General features: G+C 39.2%; 1 protein-coding gene and 1 long non-coding RNA gene across 3 annotated transcripts in view; one reads left to right on the top strand and one right to left on the bottom strand.

Moving 5' to 3' along the window:
* The window catches only part of LOC115233699, a 213,366-nt gene that overhangs the window by 132,038 nt on the left and 68,219 nt on the right, over positions 1-13,109 (bottom strand). For both annotated transcript variants that reach the window (XM_029804263.1, XM_029804264.1), the window contains 5 exons: positions 5,006-6,532; positions 4,422-4,599; positions 3,657-3,896; positions 3,145-3,384; positions 2,777-2,970 (listed from right to left, as the gene is read on the bottom strand). In XM_029804263.1, coding sequence (XP_029660123.1) covers positions 2,777-2,970; positions 3,145-3,384; positions 3,657-3,896; positions 4,422-4,599; positions 5,006-6,532 — 2,379 coding nt within the window. The remainder of the gene's footprint in view (positions 1-2,776; positions 2,971-3,144; positions 3,385-3,656; positions 3,897-4,421; positions 4,600-5,005; positions 6,533-13,109) is intronic.
* Positions 933-3,794, top strand: LOC115233701. The gene is made up of 3 exons (XR_003883824.1): positions 933-1,056; positions 1,886-2,000; positions 3,663-3,794. It is a non-coding gene; the product is annotated as an uncharacterized LOC115233701 (long non-coding RNA).

Raw genomic sequence — 13,109 nt, 5'->3', positions numbered from 1 at the left:
CTTTTACTGAAAATACTGAAAATTTCCCCGTAGTCTCAAACAAATGTATCTCTTTTGAACAGTTATATTCCGAGAAGCATATTTTACACAGGTGCGTCATTACAGTCTTGGCAGTTTCAAAAATAAATATCTCTGATCTGTATTTTATTTTGTAATGCTTCCGTTCATATAATCGCAATAAAATACACGTAATATTTTACAAGAATATTAAAAAAAGATTCAATTGTTCTATAGTATCTATAAATGAGAAAAAAAATCTACAGATATTAATATATATATAATATGTATATAAAATTTTATTTCAAGAGATTTAAAGCAAAATATATTGTACATCGGCTTCTATTGTACTTTTTAGTTTAATTAAATTGCAGCGTCAAAATATGCACATTTCAAAGATTAAATAATAATAAATAATGTATTCAAAGCGCCGTTTGTTAGATATAAATTTTTAACGTTTGTGAAATTAAACGGTCGATTAAAATTTTCGTTTAAGTGTAGAAGCTGCGTAATATGCCTGGCTCCGCATTCAATCCGTTACGGATGCCGATTCGGAAAAGAACAATTGTGCGTCATTTACAATCTCCAACAGAGAGAGAGAGACAGATATGCATTTAAAGCTCAAGTTTTCCACCACGGCCTTAGTGCACGCGTACGTGATAGACCACACGGCGTGGCTATATTCAAGATCCGAGGATGCCAACCGATTAATACGCCGCCACGGCTGGCTGCCCCATTAGCTTTGATCGCTCACCAACACGGGCAATCCAGTACCGGGTGTTCACGCGCGACTTCCGCGCGCGCGCGTCCTCGTGCAATGGGTGTTTACCGAGAGGCAACGTGCTCACTCGAGCGCGAATCCCCTCGTGTACTGACACTTCATTGATAATTTGCATACGCGGCCACTGTCCAACGAAAACCACCAAGATATAAATGCGCAGTTGCGCGCGTGCATGTGCACGTCAAAGGTCGAGCCACGATCGGATTCACATACAGAATGCGAAAAGCAGCCGGCTGCAAACTACGTCCCGTTACCGGTTGCCATCCAAAATATTTGAGGTAAATAGAATATTGACTCGACTCTCTCTCACTCTCTCTTTTTCTCTCTTCTCTCTCCCGGCTCACCAAGTGCATTCAGGCGGAGCGCCGCTTTTACCGTCAAAGACTGACCTTGCACAATATTCGTCGTGCATGAAGAGAACGACGGATTCTCGAGACAAGAAGAATGATGGGAAGCATGAGCCGAGAAAACAATAAGCGCGACCTATCTAACTAGTCATCCATTTACTCAGGCACTTAAGTTTAATCGTAAATAATGATTAATTGCTCCAGTACATGTTAATAGAGTAAACAGCGCTGAAACTAATTCTGCTGACGTTACCATGGACAAAGTTAATTATTTTCACAGGAAGTTCATAAAAGATGTATCGAACAATGAAGCACACATAAACTTCAACTTCGAAGTTGCATCCTTTTATGTAAATGTTACAAAAAGATTTAAGCTAAACTACTAATCAGAAATTTATACGTAAATTTTATATTTAATACTTTAGACTATAATTTTTTCGTTTACTGACATTATACGCAATAATATATATCGTTAAATTATTGTATTATGGTATCGTATTATTATGACATTTGTACAGCTTTATAAGCAAGTTCTACGGCATATTCACAAACATAAATTTTAATTCAATTAATTGAATCAAAGAATTTAAATTTGACAGATGAGTATAAAAGATTAGCAAGTAGTTCTTAAATAGCAAATAACTAATTTTTCTTATTAATAATATTCTCCAATAACCTCGCTCTTGTACGCAAAAATTTGTCAACGATCTTTCGTATCGTAATTACCCACACAAATCGTAAGGATTAATTGTTCCTTTAGGCGATTAATCATAGGAGATCAATAGTGCACACGCCTAGCTGAACGAGCAGATTGGCTCAACCGGTTCGCACGCGATGAGCTGGTTTGCAAGAAATTCCCGTCTCTCGTGAAACAGGTGAGTATACTTGTCGAGAAAGAGGGAATCCGAGACTCATAACGCGGTAACAAAATGTCGATCTTACGACACTTCTCCTAATCCACGACGGATTATGCGAAGCAGAGCATACGGGACGCGATAATCAATGTCAAACGACGTACGCGCACCACGTGGGCAGAGACTAATAACCGTCCGTAAACAGCGGATCGCCGAACGTGGCCGAGGCCGAAGGGAGAGGCATATGTATATATATCTGAGATACACCCTGCGCATCGGATAATCTCGATATCCCGATAACGTCGTACATGCTCCGATGCCGCGCGATTAATGTCCGCCGTCGCGTCTAGGACGATACCCGATGTAAGCGTCCAGCCTCTCGCTCTCTACGAGTCATGCTCAAGTTAGCTATCGATATTATTTAAGGGACGTTTCGTACCGGCGACTTGACGTCAACCGATGTTCGCTTACGTAAGTTCGCGCGCTCGCATATTAAAGGAAGATAAGTCGGGATAGAAACGGGATGGTATATTATTACGTCAAACGCTCTAATCTATTTTGTCGGCACTTCGTATTATGCGTGATTTCTTTTCATATGTAAACATTTTACGTGAAAAGAGCTAGTAGCAGCAGATTTGTATAAATTTTAATTATTCGAATCACTTAGTTCAATTAAAAATAAAAAATATTTTATATTCGTTAAAATTTTTTTTTTTAGTCGATTAACCTTTTCCGTTATATTACAACTATTCGAATTTATTCAAAACTTAGAAAAAAAAAAGAGAGAAGAAACTCACCGGCACCTTCCCGTTAGCTTTCCCGGCGTCGTTGTTTTCCAGCAACGGCGCGCTGCTGCTCTTTCCGCCCATCTCCACGGCTAGAGGTTCTGGTTTCAGTTGAAGACTCGCCGCGGATGGCGAAGACGGCGCTCGGGGTGGTGTTTCGAGCAGTTCGCCCGAGCTCAAGGAACTGCTCGCGGTAATGGACAAGCCTGTTGCAAAAAGAAATCCAACAGCTAGATTAGAATTTATAATATATAAAAGCAAATTAACGCAATACGTATATCGCAAAATCTTCGTGTAAAATTTTCAAGATGAACGATTCATATACCGCGCGTAATAAGCGAAAAGAAAAAGTATAAAATAACAGCTGTAACGTGACTCACATAGCGGTAAATTCGTGGGTCTGGGTGTCTTGATCCTCGGCAAGGAATCATCGAGGCCGCTACTGCTGTCCACCGCATCTTGCGAGTACTGATCATCGTTCTGTTTCGTTTGCGTGTGCACGCTTTCGCGTTTCACCCATACGTCTTGCGAGTTCTTGTCATTTCGCGAGCTCAATTTCGACGGTCGTCGTCGGATTCGCTCCCACGTCTCTTTGCGATGGCATTTGTTCGGTGTTGACGCTATACGAGAGACAAGCACGGATGTACCGAGACTTTAGCGAATGTCAATTTTTATAAAATTCAACAATGCAATCGCGTCAAAGTATATTACATGAGCGAAAAAAGAATTTTTTGTTACAAGCCACGTTAAGAGGATCATGAATATTATGTTATAAATCACGAATAATTTGTATATTTGACAAAATAAAATACTATACTAATACTAAATATAAATATGGCAATCTCTCTTTAAATTGAATTTTTAGGACAAAAGCAAAGTATTTTTATCTTACGTTTAGTCAAGCGCCGATCTGTGCTTCTGGGCGGACTCGCTGTTCCAATTCCGCTTTCGAGCGGAGATGCTCTGTCAGTGGTATCCGGCGACAGACTTCCGGAGGAAATCTCGTCCATGCTCTGCAAGAGGTCCTGGGACGACGACGAGGATCTATTGTCGTCGTCCACAGTGTCTTGGGGAGAAACTGGGTCTAATGTGCTTTCATCTTGCAACGACTGCGAATCTAATTGGGACTCGGCTACAATGAAGAGAAACGCGATTTAATAAATTATATAAATTAGATTTGCAATATTATTCTTATTTTTATTATATTATATCCATTGAATTATATGCATTAAACTTTAATAGCACAATATCTTACATTACAAAATATATTGAAATAGAAATCTTAAAATTTTAAATTAATTAATATTATTAGCAAAATAACATGTATGCATCTTTTAATGTGTATCTATCAATTTTCTACTAAAGGAAATAATTTTTCGAACAGAAAAGTTACCGAAAGAATAAAATATAAAATTAAAACGTCCCATTCCGTGCCATTTAAACGTACAAAAAAATTATCCGGAACAGATATAACTTTAATGGATGCAAAGACTAAGCAGAAAATTAATCAGAGGTGAATCATCAATTATCGAAACTCTTGGAATAGTATACTGGATTACGGAGAACCAGAACGGAAGTAAATTTCACGGACGTTAACTAAGCCTATGAATATATATCAAGCGGGTCGTGTAAAGAACCGGGATGATACGGAAATTACCTTGGGGAGAGTCGCAATCGCTAACCCAGGTGAAGCTGGAACTTCTCGAAATCGCTGGCGAGGTTTGAGTCGCCATGTCGGAGCAAGTAAGAGAGTCCACCATCGGTGGACTATTCGGGCAACAAGAACCCGAACCATTTCGTATCCTCGACAACAGGGATTGCAGAGAAATAGGTAGCTGCGAGTGGAATAAAATAAAGTAATCAAATTTCGTGCTTTCTGTCGTCTGAAGTACATGTGTTATAAATGCAAAGGCAATTTAATACTGATTTAAAAGTGTACATACAACAAATAATACCTATTGTGAAATATATCTTTAGCATATAATTATTCTTAATTATATAAAAATATATTATATATATATATATATATATATATATATATAATTTAAAAGTCTATTATACATATCTATATATATGCAAATATATCCGTTGATTATAATTCTCATTATATTGAAATATTCGATATCTCGTCGATATGCATTATATGTATATGTATACGTTATAATAACAAACAATACATAATCAATTCCAACATTAATAACAACAAAATAATTAATGATAGAAATCAATATTGAAACTTACGGATCCCGCTCTCGCGTTCTGCTCTTCTATAATCTTCTTTACGTCAATGTGCTCCAATTTGGCGAAGGTTCCATTCTCGATCCCGCAATTCTCCTCGATGTCGTCATTTTCGGGCAAGTCGCAACTCACCGCGACGTCGTTGCCCCATGGTCGCACCAGAGATAACTTCTTCAAGTCTACCGGGCTAACTTGCCTGACATCTCTGTCCGATTCCGACAGTCTTTTCGCAGTAATATCCGAGCGTAGAGTTAGCGGCGATATCGCCCTCTTTTTGGTTAACATTTCCTTCGAATTCATCTTGCCGTTTTTCGTCTCATGACGCCTGTCGTTTCTTAAACGCAACAGATCTTGATCCGGCAGCGAGGACACGCTCACCAGGATAACATCGTCCGAATTCTCGTGAAACATCGAGATGTGTCGTTTTCTTAATAACTTGGAGAATGGTGGTTTCTTTTCCTCCGTCGGCGTCACGGGCGCCGACTTTGGCACGCGATTGTCCAAGGATTTAGACCTGCCGCTGATCTCCTCGTTCATGAATACGTCGTCGTAATCGGGATCCATTGTCTCTTGATCGTCCGTGCCACGTCGGAATCTCTGCAATCGCGCTGCCTTTCTACGCTTCTGACTTGTCAAATTGACAGGCAGACTTATCTTTCTCTCGGATCGTTGTCGTGGCGGCAACTTCGCGGCGGCCTCTTCGGGCGCTTCCTCGGCGCTTTTGAACGAGCTTCCGATGTCCACGCTGATATTCTCATTGGTCCTCGAGCTTAATCCTACAGGTGTCTTTGGTGCATGGCAAGGATCCAATCGCGCGTCCTTCGGGGCACACCCGCGCTCCAGCTTCGACGGTAGACTAGAGGTGATTCGATCGATCTGGCTCCTGATCGAATTCATCGGCAGACAATTGCTGGGCTCGTCGTAGTCAGAACTTAGTGCGTCCGTGGTATGAAATCGACCACGCTTGCCAATGATGTCTTGCAGATTCTCTGGCAGACTGTCGCTCTTCCTGTCCTCCGGGATGACTCGATCGTGCGGCTCATCGTAATCGGAATTTAGTAGGCAGCGACAATCGTCGTCAACGAACAATCTTCCGTTTCTGCGATCTCGAAGATTCTCCTCATCCTGAGGAGGTTCATGTCCGCCGCTGGACGTTCGATCGGAACTCTCGCTATCGGATAATCCGAATTCGTTCAGCAATTCCTTGTACTGTATCACCCTGACGTCGTCGTCGCTACGCGCGGCTTCCTTCTTCTTTTTCTCTTTGGTCAGTTCGCTGATCTCCTTGGCAATTATGTTATTGAATTCCGCGAGGATACTATTCGACCAATCGCCGATATCTTCGCCGCTCCTCGTCAACGAATTTTGTCTCCGTACAAAGACGTGCGACCTCGTGGCCGGCAAGGATCTCGGAGTGAACGATTCATTCGCGTAATTGGATAATCTTTCGGGCTGAGCCGAATACTTTGGTTCATCCGTGATGTGAAGCGAAGTCGTTGGAGCTGATTCGATTATCTCGCCAATTTCCTCCTAAAGACAATTAAAAATTTAAGGCGTTAAAAACGTTACGTTGTCGGAAGCTTTTTCATCAAGCGACATTCTCTTTTTTCTCTTCAGTAAAACATAATATAACTCGTGAAAATAACATCATCATATGCGTGCATAACGAGTTAAATAGGAAATATCGCTCAAACGTAGACCCTCGATCGAAGCTAAAGAGAAACTCGCAAAATCTTGTCGACGATAGAGAGTAACCTTTGCGCGGATATTTCACGCGTACAGTTAGCCAGCGGAACGCATTTTTAAAATGGCGCATATAATGAAGCGGTTACACGAGAGAGGCTGGCGGTCCTTGATGCTCGTCATGCGAGATAAAATGAAGGAACCGACCAGCTGCCGCGACTTAAGACGAACCGATTTCAACGTGCATTTCTCTTTCTTTCTCTCATGCTTTCTCATTTTATTTAGCTATCAATTCGCATCTTTATTCGTCTCTTCAAGTTTCAAGGCACTCTCACACGCTGTCATTGTGAATATAACATATACAACCTAATCAAGACTGTAAAATGCGCTTAATATAAAAAAGTTATATAAAAAATTAGTTATATAAAAATATATAAAATTTATTCTGCACACTTAAATATAGATATCAAAATAAAATTGATTAAACTTGATGATTCGAAAAGATTAAGAAGAGAACTACGGACTTCGGTATTTATACATCAAATCTGATGTTTCACTACATTTTGAGAATATAGTTGAGAATTTAATTATGCTCAAGGGGGGTATCTGTATAATTCGGGGAAATTAATATATTTAACATACTACATTTAATGATAAAGTAAAAGCTATTCTATGAAAAATTACAATCTCTCTACACATATACACATAACATGTAATTTTTTTTCTTTAAATAATAATACGCTAAAGTATATGTGTAGAATCTTCGAGCTCCGAGCCTGACTAGCTCTCTTTCACTGTACAGGCGAGTTAAATTGAATTTGCATAAGTCCCTCGATGCAGTTCGACCCACGCGATCTCGATACGCACGAGACAGCCGCGACCGGACGAAACTGACTCTTTAGTCGTCGTATCGACGTATCAAATTATACCGGATGGGAAGAATAAGCTTGATTAAAACGAGAAGGTAAATAGGATTTGCGATCCAGTTGGGAATTCTGACTCAATCAAAAAATAAATGGAAAAAAGAAGTAAGCGCTATTGGAAATCGAAGGATTAAAAATTACAGAAAAATGAGTTTTCAATCAAAGTCTTACAAGCTAGGAAATAATGATGGAGACTCGGTAAAAGGAAGAGCGAGGAACCGTAACTGCCTCTACGAGCGAGCGAAATTTATAGGCTGCCGTGCGTATGCAAAACCACCGTTGCACGCAGTTAGCCTAACCAGCGAGTTTAGCGAAACTCATCAAGACAGCGGCAACATGCACGACCATCGTCCATCGTGTCGGCCGCGTAAGACGAAGAATCGCCGAGATAAGACAGCAGTAGAGGAGATCTCGAGGGTACATTCAGCCGGTACGATTGCATCCAGCTGGACGATCAATCATCGCGCACGAGCTTCCCATTGTTCCTACGCGGGTGTTGCATTGTACGCCGCGGGCTAAATGCAGCCGGGCGCTGCGTGGGATACCGGGATATAACTGTCTCGAACGTGTCAACCCGTTTACTATCGGCGACCAATCTCTCGCGGCTTTGATATACCTTGATCTATCCACGGGGACCAGTCTATTCCAACAGGTTAATCCCGGCGTTGGCGGATATGCTAAAGCAATTAGGAACTCGTCTCGAGGATAATCCGACTGTAACCGTTAACACAATGAGCATGTTTGAAAGCTTGACCTTTATACCTATTGTACCAATTTACCACGTGGGAGTGAATTGCATGTGCCGTGAAATTTTGTAACTATATCTAAAACGTGAAAGAATTTTTCAAGATCTGAACATCTTCAAGCTTCTCAATTTTGATTTAAAAAATTAGTTGGAGCCGCATTTGAAATTATTTACGATACGGGTATATCGTCAAAGAGATCAAAGATAAGAAATTCAAAAAGTATCATCATCAATTTAATAATGTTATTATAGATGTGCAAAATTAGAAGACCAATTTTTAATCACCGTTTTATTTATCGAAAATTTATTACATTGTCTGTACCTCGTTATATATCGGATTATTTCTGGACGCATCTCACGCATCCTGACGAACGAGTTAACAAAACGATGACTCTCTTCGTCCGTGTGGCCGATTGTTCACGCGAATCTTAATCGCCGTAATTGTTGATGGATCGAGTGCAACGTTTCCGTCGAAGGACGCGGAAGCGCGGGCGCGTGAATCGTCTTGATTGGAATCGCGTTTAATCTCCGCTGTATACCTACAATGACGCGCGGCCATCGGCGCGCAATCGCCATGTGCCATTCTAATATTCTCCATCCATAACGCCTCGGCCGGTACATTTATCAAGCCAATATTTATGTGAAAGCACGCACGTCGCGCTTCTAGCGGTGCACTTTCTTCCTGCTCGAGATAGCTCTTATAGCGCGAAATGATTAGACGCGAGCGCGTCTGGAAAATTTTCTCTCGCCTCCGCGTGGGCCGGCTGTCCGCTGATGATAACGACAATCAACGAGATTGACGTTGCTAGAAAACAATAAATTAACACTCGCCGGCCGCCAAGTCGCCGCTGATATCGATAGTGAAAATTATTTGGCAACGACTCGTATTATTTATGACTGTCATGTAAGCGTAGATTTTACATGCTAAATAATGAATCTTGCTTAATAATTATAATACAAGGATAAACGCGACATGTAAATTTTAATTACCTCGATTACTTGACAAATAAAATATTAAATAAATTTTTACATAAAAATAAAATATAGAACTATATATAATTTATATGAAAATAAAATTCTTGTATATAGAGAATGTACTGACAAGTGAAAACGACTGCTCGTCAGAAGAAAGTCTCGACAGTTTTAACTTTTTTTAGGACTTTAAGGAGAATAAAGTTGTGTAGCATATTCTCAGTCGTCAACAATAATTGCTGTTAAATTATTCATCCACCTATCGAACCGTTAATTTGCGACCAAACGAATTAATTAACGAGTAACACGGAAATGACTTCACCGATTGCAATTTCACCGTGTGAAATACACGGTCGCGCTTAACGTCCTCCTTAAAATGAGAAAAATCATTAACCAGTTCGGAAAAGAAAAAATTTGAAAAAAATATCAGCCTCGTTCATTAAGCGAGGAAGCTTGTTGCACGTCAAAATCGTTGATACATCCGCCAAGTATGGCTAGTGCCAACAGTTCCCGGTAGTGTGTGTAAATTTAAATTAATATTTAAATTAAAGGTAGTAAATCTTGACATTTTTTCACTAAAGTAAAGAACGAGATTTTAACATGTATTTATTACGCTGTTCACCCTATAGCTCATACTTTCTATACTTATATTCTATCTTCTTCAATCAAGCGTAAAATCGTTACTTTTCGCACGTTGTATATAGAATTATTTATCACCCTGCAAAAATAATTTTGTGTACCATATTGTAAAAAAGAAAGAAAAAATTCTAGAATCAATTAATATATTTATCTTAATTTTTTTTTTTTTTTTTTTTTTTTTAAATAATCTATAGTTTTTAATATTTTAATTCCTATGAAAATTGACTATTAATATTTCTTTTAATATTACAAATAATTCAAATTAAATTTTTTTTATTTCAAATTATACTTTCGCAGCTTGAAAACATTTTCATAGATTTATACAGGATGTGCCAACAAGGACTTAAATTAAAAAGAGCAGATTTTGGACATTCAATTTCTTAATACTCAATTCTAATTGAATTGATTTCTCCATATGTATAATTGTGTATTATTTATAGAAAATATCGCCAGGAAAAAACTCTACAAAATTATGAGCATGTATTCACATATAAAGCGTATAATTACCACAGATCATGTGATAGAGAGAAAACTTATCACCTTGGCACGCGATAGTTTCATCCATTCACTCAAAACTTAATTAAGCACCGGCCGAGGAAGCTTTAAGATTCGAGATAAAGAATGATCAAATCGAATTAAAGTAACGTTTTAATTGTCATATAAATAACGACTCGCGCTCGAATAATAGATTGCATTTCATTTCGAAGAATCGATCTCAGCGGATCGACGATTTTCGCGCTCGCGCGTGCCACTTAATCCGCTCGTAATTATTGAACCAGTTAATTAATTGCAGTACTAATTAACACCAATTACTGCATAAATCAGATGAATTTCTACGCTAGATACAGTCCGGCCTGAAATCAAACTCAATCAGTCACGTGATGATCAGCAATTTATAATATTGACTTTCGCGCTGGTCCAGGAACCTATTTTGCATGCTTTTCTTGCCGCGATACGTGGCGTAAAATAAAAATACAATGTTAATTAATTGATTGCTCAATCACATCCGCATTAAACGACATGCTAATAAGAGATATTACCATGGCGTTAAATGCGTGAGGCTAAGATCGAAATGTCGAATAAAATGTGCGTGACCTATCGATCGGATGGAAATTGCTATTTACATGTTGATCAACTCTCGTTCTACCAATCCTATTTGATTTTCCCACATGTAACGGATAACTTGGAAATTCCACTATTCGACTCTTAATTAATTCTCCGCGACGATCGTAATATTTTATATCGTCATATTACCGGCCATGAATTTCCCACCTCGATTATCGATTCCACATTGAAACATAAACTAACGGCAAAAGCAGACTTCACATTTCTTCATCATTTTTCACGACGTAAATTATAGAGAGTTCTATTAACATTAAGAGAATATACTATGATCATGCATTTACGTAGTCGATATTTCTACTGTCAAATATTTACATAACTGATATATCACATTTTCAATATACGTTTTTCCATTTAACATTTTTCTTTATCTCAGAATTTCTGCTCTATTTTGCGAATATTACTAACTATCACAGTGCGATGACTATTCTCTGATAAACCACATGTTTCCATGTTTCTGTCCAATCGATCGTAAACGAAAGGTGTCGCGCGAGGTTACATGATCGGAATCCAACCGATCTTCATTGGCGCGTGGAACATGCGTGTCGTGATGCCAAGGATCTCAGGTGTGTGGACATACGCGTCCACGGCGGACGGGGTCTTATTTGTCTGCACGAAGGATCGCCTCGTATATTTCTCGACGGTCACGAAATGACGAATTCCCGCTGGCAACGGGTTTCAACACTTATTATAAAGTGCGATAACGACAACTGTAATTTCATCCAATTATGTAGTTACATGGGATGTCCTAGAACTACTAGATGTTCTATTCTCTGATAAACCACATGTTTCCATGTTTCTGTCCAATCGATCGTAAACGAAAGGTGTCGCGCGAGGTTACATGATCGGAATCCAACCGATCTTCATTGGCGCGTGGAACATGCGTGTCGTGATGCCAAGGATCTCAGGTGTGTGGACATACGCGTCCACGGCGGACGGGATCTTATTTGTCTGCACGAAGGATCGCCTCGTATATTTCTCGACGGTCACGAAATGACGAATTCCCGCTGGCAACGGGTTTCAACATTTATTATAAAGTGCGATAACGACAACTGTAATTTCATCCAATTATGTAGTTACATGGGATGTCCTAGAACTACTAGATGTTTTTTTTTTTTTTCAATCACGGATGCTAGAGAAAAGACTACAAGAATAATAGCGATTTAACAATAAGGCATTAAAAGTTGCGTAAGAAACTAAATGATAAATTCTTGTAGCATTTTCGCTAAGAAAAAATATCGTAAGCGCATTTTTAAATTTATTATAAAATGTAAAAGAACAGCCAGCGCGCATTATAAAATAAATTGTGTGTGTATGAAATCGCTAATGTATGTTTAATAATGTGAAAGATACATGCGCATGCGTCTCGCAGATCTGATCGTTCCAAAACTGAAGAAACTGAAAAATGTAAAGGCGATCGGATATAGTGTATGTTAATATCAAATTTAACTATCCACTTTTCTACGTAAACTTTCAGTCCAGCGACTAGAAAATCATCCGAACATCATTATCTCGTGTACACGTTCGCCTATTTTGTCGAACAATGTCTTCGAGCGTACATCGATTAAGGTCAACGTCTGATCGCCAGCTGACATTAAAATCGCGAGTAATCGATTAATTGCAAAAACCGTCTTTCAACATTTATTCGATGCGCCATAATTCATTTAATAATTATCGCAGGTACTTTTGAGTGCCAAGAACGGATACTTATCGAGAAATTAACTGCGCTCCTTCTTTTGCTAATAACGTTCAACTCGAAAGCCATGACACCGCGTCGCGCTAATAGTAACGCGGTGCGTAATGCGACAAGGAGTCTCGTAATTCTCTCACGCACGTACATATCATACGTCACAAATTTGATCGCGCGTTATAAGTAAATGTAAAACTAGATTTATGCGTTAACGCGTATATCTCGTTATTTATTTCGCGCGAGAGAGATCTGGTCTCTTACTTTCCACTTTATATCAATACGCTTCTCTGTACGTCGGTATACATAACCGGCTTTTTATCGCAAACACTCTTT

The sequence above is a fragment of the Formica exsecta genome, unplaced genomic scaffold, assembly GCF_003651465.1.
Source record: "Formica exsecta isolate Colony F162 unplaced genomic scaffold, ASM365146v1 scaffold182, whole genome shotgun sequence".
In the NCBI taxonomy this organism is placed as follows: Eukaryota; Metazoa; Arthropoda; class Insecta; order Hymenoptera; family Formicidae; genus Formica; species Formica exsecta.
Note: the sequence above shows the minus strand (reverse complement) of the source record. Positions and strands in the feature narration are given on the sequence as shown.